The sequence below is a fragment of the Anomaloglossus baeobatrachus genome, chromosome 10 (assembly GCF_048569485.1).
Source record: "Anomaloglossus baeobatrachus isolate aAnoBae1 chromosome 10, aAnoBae1.hap1, whole genome shotgun sequence".
In the NCBI taxonomy this organism is placed as follows: domain Eukaryota; kingdom Metazoa; phylum Chordata; class Amphibia; order Anura; family Aromobatidae; genus Anomaloglossus; species Anomaloglossus baeobatrachus.
The window spans coordinates 176,190,342-176,213,234 of NC_134362.1; the positions used below are offsets into that span (position 1 = coordinate 176,190,342).

At 43.6% G+C, this 22,893-nt stretch overlaps 1 protein-coding gene across 1 annotated transcript in view; it reads left to right on the forward strand.

Annotated features, from left to right (window-relative positions):
• The window catches only part of ADAMTS18 (ADAM metallopeptidase with thrombospondin type 1 motif 18), a 157,924-nt gene that overhangs the window by 5,257 nt on the left and 129,774 nt on the right, over positions 1-22,893 (forward strand). The window contains exon 3 of the mRNA XM_075326940.1: positions 6,374-6,690. Coding sequence (XP_075183055.1) covers positions 6,374-6,690 — 317 coding nt within the window. The remainder of the gene's footprint in view (positions 1-6,373; positions 6,691-22,893) is intronic.

Below are 22,893 nucleotides of genomic sequence, written 5' to 3' on the forward strand. Positions count from 1 at the left end.
AGCTTCTTCAGCTAAAAGCTACTCCTCCAAGTTTCCTTATACGTTTACAAGCTTCGATTAGTCAAATCTGCATGTCTGGTGTATTGTTTAGTGGGAAATAAGCCACTGCAAGTCACCTCTAGCTACAGGCTTATGTCTATAGAGGATATTTGCATAGTTACATTCCCAGAAGAGAATTGCATGGCTTTTAAGACTCCTTACGTTGGAAACATTCCCTCTTAGACCACAGTCACATGCCTTCCAACCTAGACAAATCAGATCTCCTGCTTTTCATTGAGGAGGGACAAACATCGATAAACACCTGCCTGCAAATGGAGTTTCTGGTTTGGCTTGTGCTTCTAAGTTTTGTGCCAAAGCTAGTTAAAGGGTTGACATTGACTTTTAGAATTACTGGTTCCAATACATGGCATTAGACTTCAAGTCCTCTTCCTCTTTGATTTAGTATGTCAAAATCCAACACCATGCCATTGTTTTTCCAACACCTAAGATTGACGAAGAATCGGGAGGTTCCAATATTAATTAGATTGTCAGCTTATGCTCCTAAAATCATTGCGGTCGGTCGAGTTTTGCCTAATGTGCAAGGACATCTTTACACCATGCAGAGAAACTGATCTATATACGGTACGGTCAACCATTAGGATCATAACTAGGTTAAATACTCAACAACCCACTTGACCAATCAACCTTAACTTGAGAAATCTTTATTTTCCATTGGTCAATTGTTGGCCACTTTTTTATCCAAAAGATGGAAACATGATGTGGAATCTATATACTTTTTTGGTTTGAGGTTGGTTGAAAAGATCCCACAGTTGGCATCATAACTAGTCAATTAACATTCTCTGACCCATCATTGTTGACATCATAGTTGATCAATCAACCTTATTTTATGAAATGTTTATGGACCATTGGTCTCAGAACTGTTGCCACTTTTTTTTCCCCAAAAGATGGAAACATGATGTGGAATCTGTAGGCTTTGTTGGGTTGAGGTTGGATGAAAAGATCTCACAGTTGGCACCGTAACTAGTCAATTAACATCCTCTGACCCATCATAGTTGACATCATAGTTGACCAATCAACCTTACCTTCTAAAATATTTATTGATCATTGGTCTCAGAACTGTTGGCTATGTTTGTTTCCAAAAGGTGGAAACATGATGTGGAATCTGTTGACTTTGTTGGATTGAGGATGGATGAAAAGATCCCTCAGTTAGTCAATTGACATTTTCTGACCCATCATAGCTGACATCATGGTTGACCAATCAACCTTATCTTGTGAAATCTTTATTGACTATTGGTCTCAGAACTGTTGGCCACTTTTTTTTTTTTTTTACAAAAGATGGAAATATGATGTGGAATCTGTAGGCTTTGTTGAATTGAGGTTGGATGAAAAGATCCCACAGTTGGCACCGTAGCTGGTCAATTAACATTCTTTGACCCATCATAGTTGACCTCATAGTTGACCAATCCACCTTATCTCGAGAAATCTTTATTGACTTTTGGTCTCAGAATTATTAGCCACTTTTTTTTCAAAAAGATGGAAAATCATTTTGAATCTGTAGACTTTGTTGGGTTGAGGTTGGCTGAAAAGATCCTACAGTTGACTCCGTAGCTGGTCAATTAACATTCTCTGACTCATCATAGTTTCCATTAATGTCTGGGGGATCATTAGGAGAGAGGCTAATATATTTGATAGGCAGAGCATGAACAGAGCAGGTCCTTTAAATCATTTATTTGCTGACTCGTATTGTGCTGAATGGGTAATCAGTCGAACCCCCTGTTGGTGACAAATGTTTTTTTTCTAAAGGACTTATTGTAATCTTTTTTTTTTTCTTCTAAAGTCTTTAAGTTTGACTAATCCTCTTTTTATGCAAGTACAAAAACATAATGGTAGAATCCCTTGTTGACCTCTATTGTTTTGATTGAGTTGTCAAATGTGCATTTCGAGGAACAGTAGCATCAGAGAGACCCGAGCGGCTTTTGTTGTGCGGAATTAGCTGTAGCATTAGTAGGAGTACATACCATGACACATATTACATGGTAGACTGGTTTTAACCATTATTTGTTTCCTCTTTATTCAATGAAGCTTATTCATAGAATAAGGTCTTCTTGGCTTTCAAGATCTCTGATTGCAGTCTTTAAAGAGGTTGTCCCATGAAAATAAGTTATCACCTTATTTCCAGGATGGGCAGGAGTGTCCGACTCCTGGGGCTTGCAACGATTGGTAGATTAGTCCTCTGGTTGTGAAATGGAGCTGTAGGTTGGATGCCAACTACCCCTCCATTTTTTCTCTATGAGGCTGCTGGAAAAAGCAGAGTGCAGCCCTATAGGGAATGAATCGAGCATGCTCTCTGCTGCTCAGTTCTAAGGGGGATAAAATTGTTTCCTTTAAAAAGGAACCTCCATTGCTTATTTTCAGCAGATAAAATATCTACTCAAGGCTGATCACAGTGATATTACATTTGTCGGAGCGTTAAATCTTTTTATATCGAGCGTTGTACATTTTAAAGAGGTTGTCCCTTTAATAACAGCAGGACTGGAAATATAATTGGTGGAATCTGGGGCCCAAGAGGTAAAGGGCCACTTCTACCTCCAAAGCAGGGGGAATTGTGCATTATGATAAGCTCTTGGGCTGCAAAGGGCCCATATATTGTTCTTGCCCAGGGCCCTTTCCTGTACATGTCCGCCAGTGAATGGCGGGATATGCCATGCATGTCTGATAGATATGGACAACTCTGGGACCAGCATCCATCTCAAAAACAGAATGCCCTCGACCTCCTCCCCAAATGTACAAATGTAGTGATGGCAAGTATATTCTTCAATTTTCGAATCTCTCAGGATGGAATGGAGACGTCAGCACATACGCGACCACCACTCCTTTCTTCGAAGCATGCAGTTGGACCCCATAGACAGATGGAGGTTTCTAAGGAGGCATTTGAAAGGTTTGCCAGACCATGGTCTGAAATTCACATTGTTACTCCATGACAGTCAGAATAAGATCCTATGAATTTCCCTGGCAGGGTGTCGTATACCAACATCCTTGGTGCCCCTCGTTCACATCGTCCTTTAAACATCATGACATCTTGTGAAGCCTAGTCATGTCATGAAATACTTCGCAAATTTCAGAGGCACTCAGGATACCAGCATTCGAAGTTCACAGGACCCTGGTCTGGCAGCCATGGAATACCAATGTGGAAGATCCTTCAAAACATTTTGACCATCTTTAATATCATGCTTGAGAAATCCTGTTGATTTGCCATGAGATCACCCCATATGATAATAAAATGTCCTTAATATGCCTTCACAATGCCATGTCCTTTTCATGACTGTCCTAACTCCCATCCTTTTGTATTTCTGGCTCAACCTCTTCCTTGTTTCCATTGAGGTCTTCTTATCTCAGATCTCCTTTCCAATGATCATGAACAATATGGGCTCAGGAAATAGTAACCTTTACCCTTCCTCAATTCTAGTATCTGATACTGCTTGTCTGTTTACGATCTTTACTCTCAACACTTATTTATCTCACCTTACTTAGCTGTCATGTGAATGCTCATTCTGCCAAAGAGCTATCTCTTTTAATTACTCTCATGGACATGCATTTTCTTTTTGGTTAATTGAATGTGTCTTCTAAAGGCAGCTTAGGTAAGGATCTGGCCCAATCTTTCTCTCTAAAGCCCTCAGCTATCAAAGTAGCTTTACGAGAACCCATACAAAGGTGAACATACCATTGGTGCACCAAAGTGCCCAAGAGGTAAGGGGAACTATTTCTACTTTCGAAGCAGGTGTAATTGTGCATTATAATGAGCTATTGGACCGCAAAGGGCCCATATATTATTCATACACAGGGGCCTTTTTCTATTTGTGGCCACATACACATTAGAAAGTCAACAGTTAAGTTGCCACTGAATTCGGCAGGATCAGACACCAATTATATGGTGTGTATGGGGCCAACTCTCCTTCCAATAAGAAAACAATTAGGACTTTGCTTAGAACTAAAGTATCTACTTTTTACCGGTTGAATCAATCGAATGGTGCCACATATAGTGGTTGGCTCAAGTTTTAAAAGGAATCTGTCAGCAGATCTGTGCTGTGTAATTTGAAGATGGCATGCTGTAGGGGTTAACACACAGATTTCAGGGATGCCTCTCTTTTCAGAGTCCATGCACATAGAGGCATTTACAGTTAGGTTTCCAATATAATGAGATCACCTTGTTGAGGTTATTGGGCTCACATGGATTAGCCAATACATAAGGGTACCTTCACACTTTAGTGATGCAGCAGCGATCCGACCAGCGATCTGACCTGTTCAGGATCGCTGCTGCATCACTACATGGTCTCTGGTGAGCTGTCAAACAGGCAGATCTTACCAGCGACCAGTGACCAGCCCCCAGCCAGCAGCGACGTGCAAGCGACGCTGCACTTGCACGGAGCCGGTGTCTGGAAGCTGCGGACACTGGTAACTAAGGTAAACATCGGGTATGGTTACCCGATGTTTACATTAGTTACCAGCGCACACCGCTTAACTTAGTGTGTGCAGGGAGCAGGAGCCGGCACTGGCAGCGTGAGAGCTGTGGAGGCTGGTAACGAAGGTAAATATCGGGTAACAACCTTGGTTACCCGATGTTTACCTTGGTTACAGCTTACCGCAGACTGTCAGACGCCGGCTCCTGCTGCCTGCACATTCAGGATTGTTGCTCTCTCGCTGTCACACACAGCGATGTGTGCTTATCAGCGGGAGAGCAACAATAAAAATATGAACCAGGGCTGTGTGTAACGAGCAGCGATCTCACAGCAGGGGCCAGATCGCTGCTCAGTGTCACACACAGCGAGATCGCTAATGAGGTCACAAAAACCGTGACTCAGCAGCGATCTCAGTAGCGATCTCGCTGTGTGTGAAGCACCCCTAAGCTAAGAATATCTTTTTGTCATTATTTCCAAAGCAGTAATGCAATGGCTATGTTTTTTACTTACTTTTCACATTAGTTATGTATTTTTCTCCTTTCTCCAATATTCTTATAGCACTAATGCAATGACAATTTTTCCTTATATTATTGAGTTCCAGTGGATATGCTTTTGTAGTTATGCTGTAGGGGTTAACACACAGATTTCAGCTATGCCTCTCTTATCAGGGGCCATGCTGTTGTTTACCTACAATGTTTGTTTTAGTTTCAGGATATTATCATTGCCAGACTAGGTCAACTAGAGGTCAGATAGCCCCTGCTGTGATTAGCAGCTCACTGCCTATAGATATTCTATGCAGTGAGACTGATGTGGACAGGTAATTTTCCTCATCTCTGCTGCACGCTAAATCTAAAAGCTCTGATTGTGTCAGAATGGACTAGGTCAACTAGAGGTCAGATAGCCCAAAACACTTCTTGGTATGATTAGCAGCTCACTGTCTATAGATATTGTTTAGGGAGAGACTACTGTAGGCGGTTTATCTTTCTTATCTCTGCTGCTTGCTAAATGTAAAAACTCTGATTGTGTAAGAATGGCTGCACCCAGTAATCTAAGTGATACATCATTATATTCAAGATCTGTTAGCCTACATCACGCTGCTCTCTGATGAGGTAGCATAAACCTGCTGACAGATTCCCTTTAAGCTTGCATGCTCTTTAGATAGCTGTTGACCAAATGATGGTTTAGCCAATGGCTCAGCCAACACCTATCTTGCCGATGCACAGAAACGCTCAATCGACCAAGCGCTCATGTGTTCCTTATGAGAAAGTCACTTCTGGACTCTTCTAGTGGAGGCTTATCTCTGAAGAATAAAAAGATTATCAGTCCGAAATTGGATATGCCAGATTCTTAACTCTATTAAGGATCTCCTTACACATTAGACTGTTGGTTGAACTTGGGTTAGGATGTCGTTGATCTAAGTCAAAGGTCCACAGTCTTTCCGACCGGGAAGGCCACATTCAGCTCCGAGCAAGGGTCGTGAGCCAAATCTAGATCCCACCCCCACCACCTCTCACAGTAGTGACACCCAGAACCCCTATTAAAGTATAATGTCTGCGGCAGTATACCAAGATCGAGGGGTATCTCACAAAAGTCACCATCTGGAGACCATGTGTTCATGGAGCACATAGCTGGCAGACACATATGGCTCCCGAGCTACAGGTTGGGGACACCCCTGGTCTAAGCTGTATGGTTGGTCTTTAGTTTTCCTATAGTGCAAGTTAAGGGCACGTATCTTATGTACATCCCATATGGGGGCACACATTTATAATATGAACCTGTAGTGACTGTGTGCCACCATAAGCCGTCCATGAAAGCACCATGGTATACTGATAAGGAATACACATATATTTTGCAGATACTGTTCTTGGGCGATAGAATGTTGGATGTTCCTGATATATTTCTTTCTCGACCTTCAGATTATGTCTTTGTTACACCAGTGGAAGTTGACTCCAATGGAGCCTACATCTCACACGACATCTTGCACAGTAGTCGGAAGAAGAGATCTACGCGAAGTTCAAAGCCTTCCTTGCACTACAGATTTTCAGCATTTGGACAGGAATTACACTTGGAGCTCCAGCCGTCTCCGCTGCTGTCCAGCCAGTTTTCTGTGAACGTTCTAGGAAAAGATGGATCCTTAACAGATGTGGGACAGAGCGTGGACTCCTGTTTTTATCAGGGATTTATCAGAAACTTTGAGAACTCCTCTGTGGCTTTATCTACGTGTGTGGGCATGGTAAGTCATTTTTAAAACACCTTCAAACTCCCGTAAAAAAAAATGATTGACAAATTATATTTTTATAGTCTCCTATTAAAAAGTTGGCAGAAACGTTTGTAACTTTCATGGTAATTATACGTGAGTTTCTCAGTTTACATCTGCCCTGCAAAACTCAGTAGGGTTTTTACATAGCACCTACGTCTGTTACCCCTTCCAAAATTGCTCAGATTGTCCCAAAAAATTGTTCAGAGGAACCACATGATCGGGTTCATTTCTTACTGAGCTTTCTATGGAGTTGTGGAGCTTGGTGTCTCTCCACTCTCTCCATCATCAAACTTTCGAACTTGGATCCAGGTCACTCAAGACTTTCATGAAACCTAATATCAATTACCTTGGCTAATCGACCCAAGAAAATTTGCTGTAAAGCATATAGAGTGCCACACTAGTCCAGTGGTCATGTCAGGTATTGCATCTCAACCCAATTTAAATGAAAATTTTCAAGAATGATGCTCTTTTTGGAAAAAGCAGATGCAAAAAAATATTTTTAACAGCAATAAGGACCTTTCCTATATCGTGTTTCTACGAAAATAAAACAGGGTCTTATATTCTTTTTTTGCTTGGAAAGATGGGCTAGGGCTTATTTTCACGGGATGTCTTATTTTCTTGTCCCATGACCAATATTCCACATTCACTCTTGGACTAGAAATCAATATTATTTTTAAATATAATCATATCATATTCTGGAACATCAACCATAAAGTAACACTCCAAACCATGTGTGTAACACAAGAGTATATATATACATACACACACACACACACACACACACACACACACTGCATATACATACATGACAGACTGTCTCCTCTTGAGCTCTAGACTCCTGTAGTTAAGAGACCTTTGGTGACATCATATGGTCACATAAAGGTCCTTAAGCATGGTCACATAAAGGTCCCTAAGCATGGTCACATAAAGGTTCTGAAGCATGGTCACATAAGGGTCCTTATGCATGGTCACATAAAGGTCCTTAAGCATGGTCACATAAAGGTCCTTAAGCATGGTCACATAAAGGTCCTTATGATCACATAAAGGTCCTTATGCATGGTCACATAAAGGTCCTTAAGCATGGTTGCTTAAAGGTCCTTAAGCCTGGTCACATAAAGGTCCTTAAGCATGGTCACATAAAGGTCCTTATGCATGGGCACATAAAGGTCCTTAAGCACAGTCGCTTAAAGGTCCTTAAGCACAGTCGCTTAAAGGTCCTTAAGCATGGTAACATAAAGGTCCTTAAGCATGGTTGCTAAAAAGTCCTTAAAGGAGTTATCCGACATACACTCCAAAAAAAAATGTAAGCGAATCTGTGCTGTATTGTCATATAAATCACCCCTACATTGTTATTTTTTGTTTTCTAACTTTTGTTCCTCTTGAATTCACCCTTTATTCTCTGCAGCACCTTGTTTACATTCAGCTCCAGCAAACATGACAATTTCCTGTATTCTTGGTTGCCAAACCTTAGTCAGAGCTTGGACCGCCCAGCCTCAGTGTCCAGAAACGCCCCCTGCCCAGCCTCAGTGTCCAGAAACGCCCCCTGCCCGGCCTCAGTGTCCAGAAACGCCCCCTGCCCAGCCTCAGTGTCCAGAAACGCCCCCTGCCCGGCCTCAGTGTCCAGAAGCGCCCCCTGCCCAGCCTCACTGTCCAGAAACACCCCCTGCCCGGCCTCAGTCTCCAGAAACGCCCCCTGCCCGGCCTCAGTGTCCAGAAACGCCCCCTGCCCAGCCTCAGTGTCCAGAAACGCCCCCTGCCCAGCCTCAGTGTCCAGAAACGCCCCCTGCCCGGCCTCAGTGTCCAGAAACGCCCCCTGCCCGGCCTCAGTGTCCAGAAACGCCCCCTGCCCGGCCTCAGTGTCCAGAAACGCCCCCTGCCCTCCCTCTGCACATTCAATGGCTGTCAGTATTCTGCCCAGCACCTGACCTCTCAGCATGTGACAGAGCAGAGATCCAGCCTCTCTCATCTGTGACACAGCAATCAGCTCACATCCCATCCACAATGGTAACAGAGTTGTTACATGTTCCTCACCCCTTATAGATAAATGAATACTGTGTAAGGCAGACTATATATAGCACCCAAATTGAGTCTATAGTAGATATATACGCCATGTATGTATGGTACATGTGTGTGTGTGCGTGGTTTGTGTCATATAGTTATGTGTATACAGTTGTGTACCGCTCATGGCGGCAGACCACGTTGCTACTAAGGGACCTGTGAGTCAGGGGGCCAGTTCCAGGGTCTGCACTGGACCCTCCTCCGTCCTGTATTGCACGTTCAACTGAACGATAAATGCCATTATAATTGAAAGCAATGATCTGACGGCTCCCTCCTCCATTATTCTCCCTGTGCTTATGAGCTTTGATGTCTCAGTGCAGAGGGCACAATGATATCACTTCAACGCACCCTCTGCAGACCAGTGCCGAACATTCAGGACACCTGCTGTGAAGATTGGAGCAGCGGGAGAATGGGGAGAGATGAGTAATTTTTTTAATCATTAGGTGGGGCAGCCATTATACTGTTTTGATCTGTGTAGGGGCCAAAATATAGTTTGCTGGGCTGTATGAGGGGGACATTATAGTATTTGGATGTCTATGTGAAGCGCATTATACTGTGTGTGAGCCATTATAAAGTGTGGTGGGTTGTGTCGGGGCTATCATACTGTGTTGATGAAACTGTACTTTGTGGGTTGTTGAAAATGGAGGTTCACGAAACTTTGCGTCATCTTTTCAGAGTAGCTACTGAAAAAACTCGTTCTATCAGTCAGCGTAGGGGTAAACAGCCCTCTTTTCAGAGTATCAGAGGCTATTGTTGGGCAGAACCAGGCCCTGGATTCCGGATGTGTGATCAGGATCAGGCACTTGTGAAATTAAAAATGAATAGTAAAGTAAAAAAAAAAAAAAGAAGAAAGCGCTTCATACTGACCGAGGCTCCGTTGCAGCTGTACACTGCTCCCGTGGCTTCTCCTTCACTTGCTGGGCCGCTAATTACTGCTCATTCATATGCACTGCTTTCCCCATCCTCCGGCTGTCCTGTCTCCTGTGATTGGTTGCAGTCAGACGCACCCTTAGCATATGTGACAGCATCTGCCTACAACCAATCACGGGCGCCAAGACGGTCGATGAGCGGGAAAGCAATTCAACTCTGCGGATCATTATTGTGGTATAAAACGCATAACATTTTTCACTGTGTTTTTCTCCCATATTATGACACCAAGAACAGAAAAAGCATATGGCTACAGTATGCAGCCTCCAGCCGTGCGCTTATCTTGGCTGTGTATCCAAATAAAAGAGGAACTGCATGCGGCTTTTTTCTTGATTTACAAAAATAATTTAAAAATAAACGAAATTCAGTCCCCCCGAATTTTGATACCCAGGCATGATAAACCACAAAAGCTGGGGGCTGGTATTGTCAGGCTGGGGAGACCCCTATTTATTGAGCCGCCCCGTGCCTAAAAATAGCAGCCTGCAGCCACTCAAGATTGTCACATCCATTAGATGTGACCATCCCAGCACTTTACCTGGCTCTTCCTGGTTGCTCTGGGACGGTGGCAATCAGGCTAATATGAAGTTAATCACAGCCCACAGCTGCCTCTAAGCCAGATATTAATCGTCATGGTCTATGAGACACCCCCCCCTTAGTAATCTGTAAGTGAACGTAAATAAACACCTACACCAAGAAAAAACAGTTTTTTGTAATTAAATACATCACCCTCATAAGCCTCTTGATTAGGCTACATTCACAGGACTGCCCCGTTTTTGCGGTCCGCAAAAAATGGTCATGTTTTTTCACGGATGCAACTGTGTGGCATCCGTTCCGTTCCGTATATGGTCCGTGTGTCATCTGCGTACCTTCCTATTTTTTTCATACTGCAAAAAAACGGAAGCAGCTAGATAGAGGGATAGATAGAGACAGATAGCTAGAGGGATAAATAGAGGGATGGATGAATTAATGAAGGGATAGATAGAGGGATAGATAATAGATGAGAAAGACCAATATAATGTCCTACCCCCCCGCATATTCTAAGCTGGCACCCTTTAGTGTCTTTCATGTGGCACTAAAGGGTGCTTAGCCTTGTATTTAGCCAATAAATAAATAAATAAATAATTTAAAAAAAAACCACGTGAGGTCCCCCCTATCTTTTGTAGCCAGCTAGGGTAAAGCAGACGGCTGCAGCCTGCAGACCACAGCTGGCATCTTCACCTTGGCTGTTAATCCAAAACAGAGGGCACCCCACGCTGTTATTTAAAATTAAATAAATAATTTAAAACAAAAAACGTGGGGTCCCCCTCAAATTGCATCACCAGCCAAGGTAAAGCGGACAGCTGGAGTCTGGTATTCTCAGACTAGGGAGGTCCACCGTTATTGGACACTCCCCAGCCTAAAAATAGCAGGCTACAGCTGCCCCAGAAGTGGCGCATCCATTGGATGTGCCAATCCTGGCGCTTTGCCCCAACTCATCCCATTGCCCTGGTGCGGTGGCAAATGGGGTAATATATGGGGTTGATGCTAGATGAGTAATGTCACCTGGCATCAAGCCCTGGGGTTAGTGATGTCACGCGTCTATCAGATACCCGACATCACCAACCCAGTCAGTAAGAAATAAAAAATAGACAACAAAAAAAGTTTTATTTGAAAAAACACTCCCCACATTCCCTCTTTCAACAATTTATTGACAAAAACAATCAAATACGGGTCCGGCGTAATCCAATAAGGGGGTCGCACGGCGATCCATACCATAGTCAATGAGACTCCTAGTCAATGAAGAACAAAATGTTCCCCATTGGCTGGGAGAGCAATGCAGTGACCTGAGCTACCATTAATAGCCCAGGTCACTGCAGGGGATGCCGAGCGCTGCCGTCAGGAGGTTAGATGAGATCATTACCTGCAGTAACGATCTCCTGCTCTGCTGACGTCAGCGCTGTCACTGACTTCTATGCCCGCCGCGTTATACGCAGTATCGCGAGAGCCCGTGACATCACTGCTAGTGACAGTCTCAGGCCGCCCGCGAGACGGGCAGAGAAGGCAGTGACCGCGGTGACGTCAGGAGGCAGGAGATCGTCACAGCAGGTAATTATCTCATCTAACCTTAGCAGCAGTGTCCCGCTCCCTGCCAGCCCCGCGGCGTGAGAAGCTGCTGATACTGCGGGCAGACACTGACATTGCAGTGCGGGCAGCTGCGGGGCTGGCAGGGAGTGGGACACAGACTGCACGGGCAGTGATGACTAGCAGCGCTCGTCATCCCCGCGGATGCCAACACTGCAGGGTAAGAAGCTGCTGATACTGCAGAGGGGGGCAAACACTGACACGCTGCAGTGTGGGCATCTGCGGGGCTGGCGCGGGACACAGACTGATGCACATACACAGATGACCCATGATGACACAGACAGCGTGCACGGGGGAGGGAGGGGGGGGGGAGACAGTACCCAGGGCGTCAGGCAGTAAACATGATAAAGCACTGGGGACACAGCGCTGACAGTGTATCTGACAGCAAGTGTTCCTTGCCTTATTGAACTGGACACTGAATCGGCTGGAATTCAGGGCGCACGTAGCTGGGCACAGGAGGCGGGGGAGGGAGACTACGGAGTGTGTGGGAGGTTGTGGTGAGAGTACGGGGTGCTGGGCAATGTGTGGGAGGGTGCAGGGAACGGGGGCGGTTACTCCACGCACAGTACCCGCCCAGCAGAGAGGCGACATGCTGTTCCAGATTTGCATGTCAACATGGCCCTGCCCATGTAGACATGAAATGACCGGAAGCAGCAAAATCGCGGCAGGAGCGGTCACATGACCACTCTGAGCCGGGGGAGAGGGGCTTACAGCAGGGCAGGTAAGTTGTCTCTATCTACTTACCTGCCCCAATGTAGCCCAATAGTGTAATAATGGAAAAAGTCAAAAGAAGCCGGATAACCCCTTTAAGCATGGTCACATAAAGGTCCTTAAGCATGGTCACGTAAAGGTCCTTAAGCATGGTCACACAAAGGTCCTTAAGCATGGTCACATAAAGGTCCTTAAGCATGGTCACATAAAGGTCCTTCAGCATGGTCACATAAAGGTCCTTAAGCATGGTCACATAAAGGTCCTTTAGAATGGTCACATAAAGGTCCTTAAGCATAGTCACATAAAGGTCCTTAAGCATTGTTAACCTCAGAATAGAAATGCTGGAGGCCACTAAGACAGTGGAGGCCCTGAGAATTTGTCCAGTTTGACTTCCCCTAATACTGACTCACTGTATCTAGGGCTTATTTTTCCAGTAGGGCTTATATTTCAGGCATACTCCAAAAATCCTGTAAAATCATGCCAGGGCTTATTTTTTGAAGCAGGTCTTATTTTTGGAGATTTTTTTTGGGGGGAGGATGGGCACTTGGTCTTCTACCAATCTGTTAGCATGAAAAAAAAATTCTTATGACCTTTTTCATTTGGAAGAAAGACTCAGAGCTGCCAAAAGTATCTGGTTACAGGTAATTAACAAAGGGAAATGGTTCTTAAAATGAAAGAAGGACCATTATCTAGACCCCACCCATGTCACATGTACAATACTTGACTGATTCTTTTGTATTCCAAATCCATGGCTAATTTTCCCAATGACAAGTATTACCCTTCTTATTCGATCAATCAAAAAATCCCCAATCTAGAGCCAGTATGTAATGCTCAAAAAGAGGGGCTAGTGACCAAACAATTCTATGTAGATAAAATAATTAATTTTATTGATAAATATATTAAAAATACAGATTACATCCTAAAAACAAATTCATAGACAAAAATTATTCATGGGCAGAAATATTCTTTTAGCAGCAGCGAAACAATAAGATAAAGTGCATCATGCAATGACCAATGATTAAATATAGTTTGATAATAAATTATATCATATGAAGGAGTAGATATTTTAATACTATATTATGCAAAGCTGGATCAAATAAATACTATTCTTCAATGTGAGGGCAATCCCATTATATGTCCCGCATATGTAACAAATTGTATAAACAAAACTAACTACCTTGATATATGGTCCTGTTCACTGCATACCCCAACGCGCGTTTCATTGACAAAAATTATTCATGGGCAGAAATATTCTCTTAGCAGCAGCAAAACAGTAAGATAAAGTGCATCGTGCAATAGCCAATGATTAAATATAGTTTGATAATAAATTATATTATATCAAAGAGTAGATATTTTAATACTATATTATGCAAAGCTGGATCAAATAAATACTATTCTTCAATGTGAGGGCAATCCCATTATATGTCCCGCATATGTAACAAATTGTATAAACAAAACTAACTACCTTGATATATGGTCCTGTTCACTGCATACCCCGATGCGCGTTTCGTGTGTTATTCTTCCACAGGGGGTGCTTCTAATTTGATGTATATTTTTTTTTTGTCATTGAGGGATGTAACCTCCATCTTCCATCGAATAACTGATCACAAGATCCTTATCGATCTGTTGCAGTGCCTCCGCAGGACAAATGAAGTATTGCACAGTGTCTGTTGGAATGAATGGGCTGCCCATGTACCTATTCATTGTTGTTATTATCTGCCCTAAAGTTTCTGAATTGTACACCCCCTCTGGGAATGCAAAATACCTTAATAGTGTACGTAAAGTGGACCTTTAATGGTGCCGTGCTCTTACAGCTAAATGAGTAAATCCACAATCTTAGTGATTCTGGAGGGTGTCATCATGGCTCTCACATAGGCAGTGGTGTGCAACCAGAAATGGGAGTCCATTGTAAAGGGATTGATTTTTTTTGTTGCTTGTTTGCTTTTTTTTTTTTTAAAGAGGATTCTTCATCTTTATGTCATGGATGCATTCCTTTGGTTTCTAACAATCCCTTTGTTTCTTGATTCCTTCTGTGCTTTGTACTTACTTTGTGTATCAACAAACAAGAGTATTTCTATTTATTTGCCCCGGAGCAGAAAACTATCAAAGGGATTGTGTCATCTGAGAATCACCTATTGTTTAAATGGCATTTTTTTATATATAAAATGTACCTTTTAAAAAAATGTATTTGTTTTTCATTTTTTTTGTTATTTCAATATTAGTGACAAGTGCTCGGTGCTCGAAACGAGCAGTTGGACGTTTGGACGGGCTCGACTCGAATCAAGTATAAAGGAAGTCAATGGGGAAGATCTTAAAGAAAAATGCTCGTTTCCCATTGTCTTCCATTATACTCTGTACTGTCTCGAGTTGAGCCCATCCAAGCGTCCAACCTGCTCCTTTCCAGCATGGTAGTGCTCATTAATCACTAATCAGTATCTATACTAAAAGAAAAAACAAAAATCTTGCAATATCACACTGGCCACTAGGCCTAATATTAGGCACACTTGCTGTTCTGTACAGAAGGTATTTCAACAGTCTCATCATCGAAGGTTATAATAAAAACATCCCTATATGCAGTAGAAATTACAAGATCAACAATTTACAATAGGTGATGTCACAGCTCACCTCCTCCACCTTCTGTAGAATGACTGATAACAGCTCCATATACAGTAGATAACACAGGATCCCCCATTCACAATAGGTGATGTCACAGCTCACCTCCTCATCCTGTACAATAAATGATAACACCTCTATATACAGTAGATAAGACAAGATCCACCATTCAGAATAGGTGATGTCACAGCTCAACTCCTCCTCCTCTACAATAAATAATAACACCCCCTATATACACAGAATACACTAATCACAATAGATATCACAGCTCACCTTCTCCTCCTGTACAATGACTGATAACACCTCTATATACAGTAGATTACACAGGATCCCCCATTCACAATAAGTGATGTCACAGCTCACCTCCTCCTATACAATGACTAATAACACCCCCATATACAGTAGATAACACAGAATCCACATTCACAATATATGATATCACAACTCACCTTCTCCTCCTATACAATGACTGATAACACTACTATATACAGTAGATAACACAGGAAGACCATTCACAATAGCTGATGTTACAGCTCACCTCCTCCTCCTATACAATGACTAATAACACCTCTATATTTGATATCACAGCTCACCTCCTCCTGTAAAATGACTGATAACACCTCTATATACAGTAAATAACACAGGATCCACTATTCACAATAGGTGATGTCACAGCTCCCCTCCTCCTCCTATACAATGACTAATAACACCTCTATATACAGTAGATTACACAGGATCCACTATTCACAGTAGGTGATGTCACAGCTGACCTCCTCTCCCTCCTGAAACTAGGAAGTAACTTCCAGCTCACCTCCTCTTCCTCCTGTAAAAATGAATGATAACACTTCTATATAGAGTAGATAACACAGGATCCACTATTCACAATAGGTGATGTTACATCTCACCTCCTCCTCCTGTAAAATGACTGATAACACCTCTATATACAGTAAATTACACAGGATCCACTATTCACAGTAGGTGATGTCACAGCTCACCTCCTCCTCCTGTACAATGACTGATAACACCTCTATATACAGTAGATTACACAGGATCCACTATTCACAGTAGGTGATGTCACAGCTGACCTCCTCTCCCTCCTGAAACTAGGAAGTAACTTCCAGCATTGTACTCGTACTGTAGCTTGAGAACTAAACAGCTTCTTCCTCCGGTTTGGCCCATCATCGACAGGCCGAGATTCAATGACTTTCATAGACATAGAAACCTTTCCGTGCTCCACAGTGTCTTCTGTAATAGGAGAGGGAAGGCAACAATGGTTTACACTTTTCCTAAAATGATTTTGTCTCTATCCTTTGCACCAGGGTTAGTTTGGCCACACACGTTAAAAAAAGTTGCCCAAACGGGACAATTTTCTCCAACCGTGTATGTTCCTCACTGCTGTAGATTTCAATATACCCCATCCTATGTTCCCACAGAAATGAGTTGCCTGACAGCTGCAAGTATTTCTCTAGCAGCGGTTCAATTTATGTGACCAGATAGAAATTGGGTAAAAGAAGGATTGGGCATGTTGTATATCAACCTGCCTGGTTATTTTATTATTAAGAAGACAAGTTGTCTCTAGAGGTGTCTGTTCCATAAGAGAATAACTGCACGCTTGGCCAAGCTGAGTGTGCGGGAGAAGTTGGCTCAATGTAGAGTTTCATAGTTTCATAGTTTTTGTGGGTGAAGGTAGACTTTAGGGATGATCGAATACTTCGATTATCCGGCTTCGCAAATATTTTCCGAATACCTAGTCGAATAGCGGCGAGGTATTCGGAAAATATTCGCGAACCCGGATAATCTAAGTATTCGATCATCCCTAGTAGACTTAAGTCTATCAAGTTCATCCCATAGCCTAACCTTGTCCAGTCCCCATGTCAGTAGTCCATGGCCACCAGACCTGAGCAATGCAAACTTCCTCCTACCGGCTGCTATCCTTGGCACCACTTCTGGTTAGTAGACTCGGAGCTATGTCATCATTGGGGCTCAACATACCCATAATGTCTTGCTTGGTGTACTAATCAGTAGAAGAACCAGGGATGTAGGTTGGAAAAAATGGAAGTGCTCTGGTCCGGTGGCCAAGGAATACTAACAGGTTCCTTCGAATTTCTATGCCCAACTGTAGTAAGTGGTATATTGGTAATGAAGTGAAGAGAAGAAGATTCATGGTTCTTCGAAGGATCCTATGGTCTAGACCAGTGTTTCTCAACTCCAGTCCTCAAGACGCACCAACAAATCATGTGTTGTGCGGTGTTCAGCATTGCACTCACTGGATGTCATGGCAATATTGGACTCTGTTCACACTGCAGAGTTCAACAGACAGTCAGGGATTCCTTAGTTGCACAGCCTTTCAAGGACATTGGCTGGTTCTGACTGTGCTGCTCTTTATTTCAGCAGGAGTTAATTCCTGCTGGATGCTCAGGGTGCTGATTACCATCCACAGCTGCTTACACCCTTTATTCGGTTCTGTATTCTGAGGCTGAGTGCCGGATATAGATTCTGCTCCCTCGGTTCTTGCGGTTATCCAGTTCTATGGTGATCTACAAGTTGCGGTTCTGCGTGGTGTGTAAGTTTTCCAGTTGTGCATTTATTTCCTACCCCTTTTACATTACTCCAAAGTTCACATACTGACCCTCCTTTGTGTTTGTGTACCATGTGCATGAGTTTTTGTTTACCCTTGTTTGTGCCTATTTGTGGTGTTTTGGTTACTGGGTTTCCAGCCCGCTCCCTGGGTGGGGGGAAGTAGTACCAGGGCTCGGACTGGAGACAGGGTCACGCTGGGGGCTCGAACCTGGCTACCATCAAGTCTACCTTCGAGATAAGAGAAAGGCAGGGGCCTCAGTCTTAGGGTCAGCCTAGGAGTCCCTGTTCCATCTGTACATACCCCGTGACAGCATGTTTTCAGGTTTTCCTCAATATTAGACAGGGAATAATTCCATCACCTGTGGAACATTAAGGAAATCCTGAAAACCTGATTGAGGAAAACCTGAAAACATGATCAGCTGGTGGATCTTGAGGTTTGGATTTGAGAAACACTGGTCTAGAAGTTCATGGGGGATGAAATGCCCAATGATCTCTGTCCGGTTCCTTTTCCTTGTTGTTCTTGTATTGTTAGCAGGTATCTTATGGTAAGAAGCTGTCAGCTCATTTAATCATGTCATTCCTGGAATCCTCCCCACAGGGCGCAGCAAAGCAGATCTGCTAATTACCTAATGATGCCATGTGTTTAGGCTTTCTCGGTAAATTGGATGCTGATGAACGAGCGTAATTAAAAGCATCCTGTGTTATCACCTTGCAGCAGGTGACCCTTCCTTTATCAAACTTTCGCCTATAGGGGTTTCCTTTTCGTCAGATCTAGGGAGTCAATAGTTAAAAGTGTCCGTGTAGCATTTGGAAAATGATCAACGCAGCAGACTATCCAGTTGTAGGCCAAGTTTAGCCATCACACTGTCAGTCTGAACAATATCTCCAAGATTGAATGGCTTCAATATCCTTTTTACACCAATTACTTTTGTCACTTGGATGCCCCTCTTCCCGGCTCGCTTTGTTCAATGCAATTAAAGTGGAAGTGGTGGTTCTTTTATACAGTTGGCAGCTCTTATCTTTTCTTTGTGTCTTTCATTAGCAGTAGCTTCACAACAATAAAACCGCAAGGACCCCGCTCTTTCAAGCCTCCAGTCTCCACAATGGGACTTAGAAGAAATTGCATTTCAATAGACTGCGAGGGTCTCTTTGATCTAATTTTTGGATGACCCAAATGATTCAGTCATTCAGTTCACTGCTGTCTTCTTATACTTGTATTGAAAGCTGTGTGGTGAAAGGACTCATTTAGAGGGGGTTGCTAGGATGAGTGATCCTACGGTGACAGAGGAACCACACAGAAACTCAAGTATTGCAAGACTATATCCGCACAATCGAGGTATGGGGGTTGCAATTGCTCCCAGACCTGTTCCCTTTGGCCCATATGAAAACCTTATTACTTGTGATGATTCATACACGGTACTGCCATTCCTGAGCCGATGCATGTATCCTGCCTCCGGGAGGGGCCTATTTGTTCTGGCCTCATTCCGGGGGTTACGACGCCATATCTTGGTGCTGCTGCTTACGGGATGCCGCCAGTGATATTTACGGCTCTGCTGTGTGCTCCGTTCCTGTGAGACGTTCTCTGGTTCTTGTCTTCCCCTTGCCTGACCTGACTTTCATCCCTCCTGCCCTACCTGCCCTGACTTCCGTCCCCTAAACCTGACCTTACCTCCATTTCCCCAGCCTGTCCTTATATCCATTCCTCCAGCCCGTCTGTACCTCCGTCTCTCTTACTCATCCTTTTGTCCATACCTTCCTGTCCTCCAGTCTCCTGTCCTGTCTTCCCTACATCATCCCCTGTGCTTACTTGCCCTCCCGGTATTCGACCTCGGCTCTGTTCTTTGACCTTGGCTTGTTTTCTCCTTGGTACCGACGTGACATCCCGGCTTAGACCCTGACTGATCGACTATCCCTGCTCTTGTTAGCAACCTCTAGTGGGCTTCTGTCTAACTACACTCAGGAGTTCTTCTCCTACCTTAGTCCCTGTACCCTCTAGTGGTAGCTTGACATTACTCTTAAAGACCTTCAACATTTGGGGGCTTTGTTGTATATTTTGCATTGGGTTCAAAAATCTTCTAGTTACGGCACTGTGCACAATGAATAATGGCTCATTGAGACAGGTGGTATTTTCTATTGGTAATCATGGTGCACTGGTTTGTGCTAGGGATACTGTCATGACTGTCTCTCTGCATTATGAGACTTGTGACAGATACAGACTTGAGAGTCATTTCCATTCTTGACTCTCAACATGAAACATGTTTTCCTTTCCTTTGGTGCTTGTAGGGTTAATGTCAGTATTCCTTGCCAGCAAGCAGGCTAATTATCCTCTCAGGTGTTTCCGGTTTGGGACCACTTCCAGTCTCTATTATATACCCTCTGCTACTAGTAGATGGTGCCGATGATTCTCTTTGCCATTTGGATGCTGGCTATCGAGGTGGAAAGAGCTGCTGAAACCTTCTGTTGAAGTTGCTGTTGTGGCTGCAGTCTTGGTGCTGACTGCAGCATTCTATTGTTGTTTTCCCCTTGTCTGTCTTCTTTCCCTGGTGTGTTGTAAATGTGCAGTGGTGGGGTTAGCATCCCACATTTGCACACTCCCTAGTCAGGAACTATTGTAAAGTCTTTTCAGGGCTTCAGCGTCCTGCTCGGTGACAGGTGAGGAACCTCTAGTGGCTAGGAAGTGGCTAGGAGTGCCGGGTACAGAGGCAGGTAAGTGGAGGAAGTGTCCATCTTCCCTCTCACTAGGGCCCTCTGTTGTTAAAGTGAGCTCAGGGAACCCCTTGTTTGTTTTGGTTTAATCCTTGTTGTAGAGTGTTTTGGCTCACTTTGGACGATCCATAGTCCGCCCCGTGACAGATACTCAATTCATAACCAAGATGCATGGAAGAAAATCCATATGTTTAAAACCTTCTGCCTTATGTTATGTAGATCCCAAAACAGCTGTGACCCATCATAGCATGGGCTTCAGAAGACCACTGAAGGTGTCCGGTTAGTACCTAATCCTTTAGGGATGCCCATAGTCAATTGATTGCTGTGGGCCAACAAATGTTTTGGTAAATTATTTGGCTGGCAGCAATTTCTCCTGGCTTCTCCATACTAAAGGAGCCCTCGCTCTGCCAAGCTCTCCTGTATTCTCTATGATAGAGACTCTACCAGAACCTTCCAGAGGGAGTTTATCTCGCCAAGAACAGAAGATTTAGACGTTCATAATCAGACATGCCAAGTTCTTATCTCCTCAGACATCATCTTTCGGAAAAGAGTCAGAAAGACCCCAAACACAGAGGACTGTAGGCTGAGTCCTGTGGTGAGTTTGGGCCTTTATGGATCTTTCAATGCTTGATTAGATTGAGATATGGAAATCTGGAAAAAGTCGTCACCTCAGTCATGTTACCCAAACCTCTCTGAACAATTTATGCTGTGTGCCAGGGGGTATTACCCTCTTAAAAGAGGTCAATGCCATAATGGATGGTTCTTGATCTGTACAATGTTTAGATAGGTGGTATGTGTCGCATCCACATAATGCCAGGACACAAGACTTCTCAAGAAAACATTGTTCCATCATGCTGTCTCCACCAACTTTTCTTCTTCTTCCAATAGTGCCTTCTCGTGCCATCTTTTCTGGAGGTGATGTAAGAGAAAATGTAGTTCAGTAGACCTGGTCTTGTGTTCCAATTCTGATGCTCATGTTCTCGTGATAGGAAGTTTTTTGTGAGTCGGTAGGGGTCAACATGGACACACTGGGCAGTCTGGGGATATGTCACCGCATACACAAGCTACAATGCGCTGCGACTTCTGATACCATTCTATCATAGCCAGTGTAAAACACAGGCCAGATATGCAACATGCAGCAAGGACGACTCAGTTATGACAGCAAGATATTTATTTCTATACAGGATCAGGGAGATGGACAAGGGATGAGTAAGAAAAAGGGCAATACAGACGTTCAAAGCAAATAAATCAGATTACAGTTAGCACGTTTCACAGTTACACTCGACTGATCAGGTACAAGCAATCACTGCAGGTTATTATAAACAGATTATCTAAACAATAACCCAACTCTGGTAATTCCATCAGAGGGGTGTCGGTGTCGCCCTTAAAGTCACAATATGCAAGTAAACAAAAAGAACTTAAACTTTCATAAATCTATCTAGGGTATGAGTTCACTAAACATGGAGTAGTTGTGTTGCAAAACACTACACCAACAATAAACTTTAGTAGTTAGCTAATTAGTCTCTCTCAGTACCATACATCAAGGCGGGAATTAATAGTCCGGCTCACTTGGATGCTGCTCTGGAGGAAATGTTTGTTTCTCACTCTCTGGTTCTCAATGTCCAATCTTCGATGTTTGACTGAGTAGACGGATTCTTTTCTGGTAACGGTATTCGGTATTTGGGCTTTGAGTTTCTCTGTTGATGGTATTCAGTCTTCAGGTTCCTCTGGTGACGGTATTCATTCTTTGGGTTCCTCTTGTGATGGTATTCATTCATCGGGGTTCCTCTGGTGATGGTATTCGTTTTTCAGGTACCTATGGCAATGGTATTCATTCATCGGGTTCATCTTGTGGTGGTATTCGTTCATCGTGTTCCTCTAGTGATGGTTTTCATTCTTCGGTTTCCTCTGAGATGGTATTCGTTCTTTGGTTTCCTCTGGTGATGGTATTCATTCTTCTGGTTCTTCTAGTGATGGTATTCTTTCTTCGGGTTCCTCTGGCGATGTTTTTTGTCCATCGGGTTCGTCTGGCGATGGTATTCGTTCTTTGGGTTCCTCTGGCGATGGTATTCATTCTTCAGGCTCCTCTGGGGATGCTATTCTTTGTTCGGGTTCCTGTGGCAATAGTATTTGTTCATCGGGTTCCTCTAATGATGTATTCATTGTTTGGGTTCCTCTGGCGATGGTATTCATTCTTCGGGTTCCTCTGGTGACTGTATTCGGTCTTCAGGTTCCCTTGGTGATGATATTCATTCTTTGGAATCCTCTGGTAATGGTATTTGGTCTTTGGGTTCCTCTGGAGATGGTATTTTTTCTTCAGTTCCTCTGATGACAGTTTTTGGTTTTTAGGTTATTCTGGGCTCAGCACACTTCCAGATGATTCCACTACAGATAACATGGGCCTACCCTGCTGCACGCATGTCTGCTCCCCTGGTATTCTTGGCATCAATTCCGCCTTCT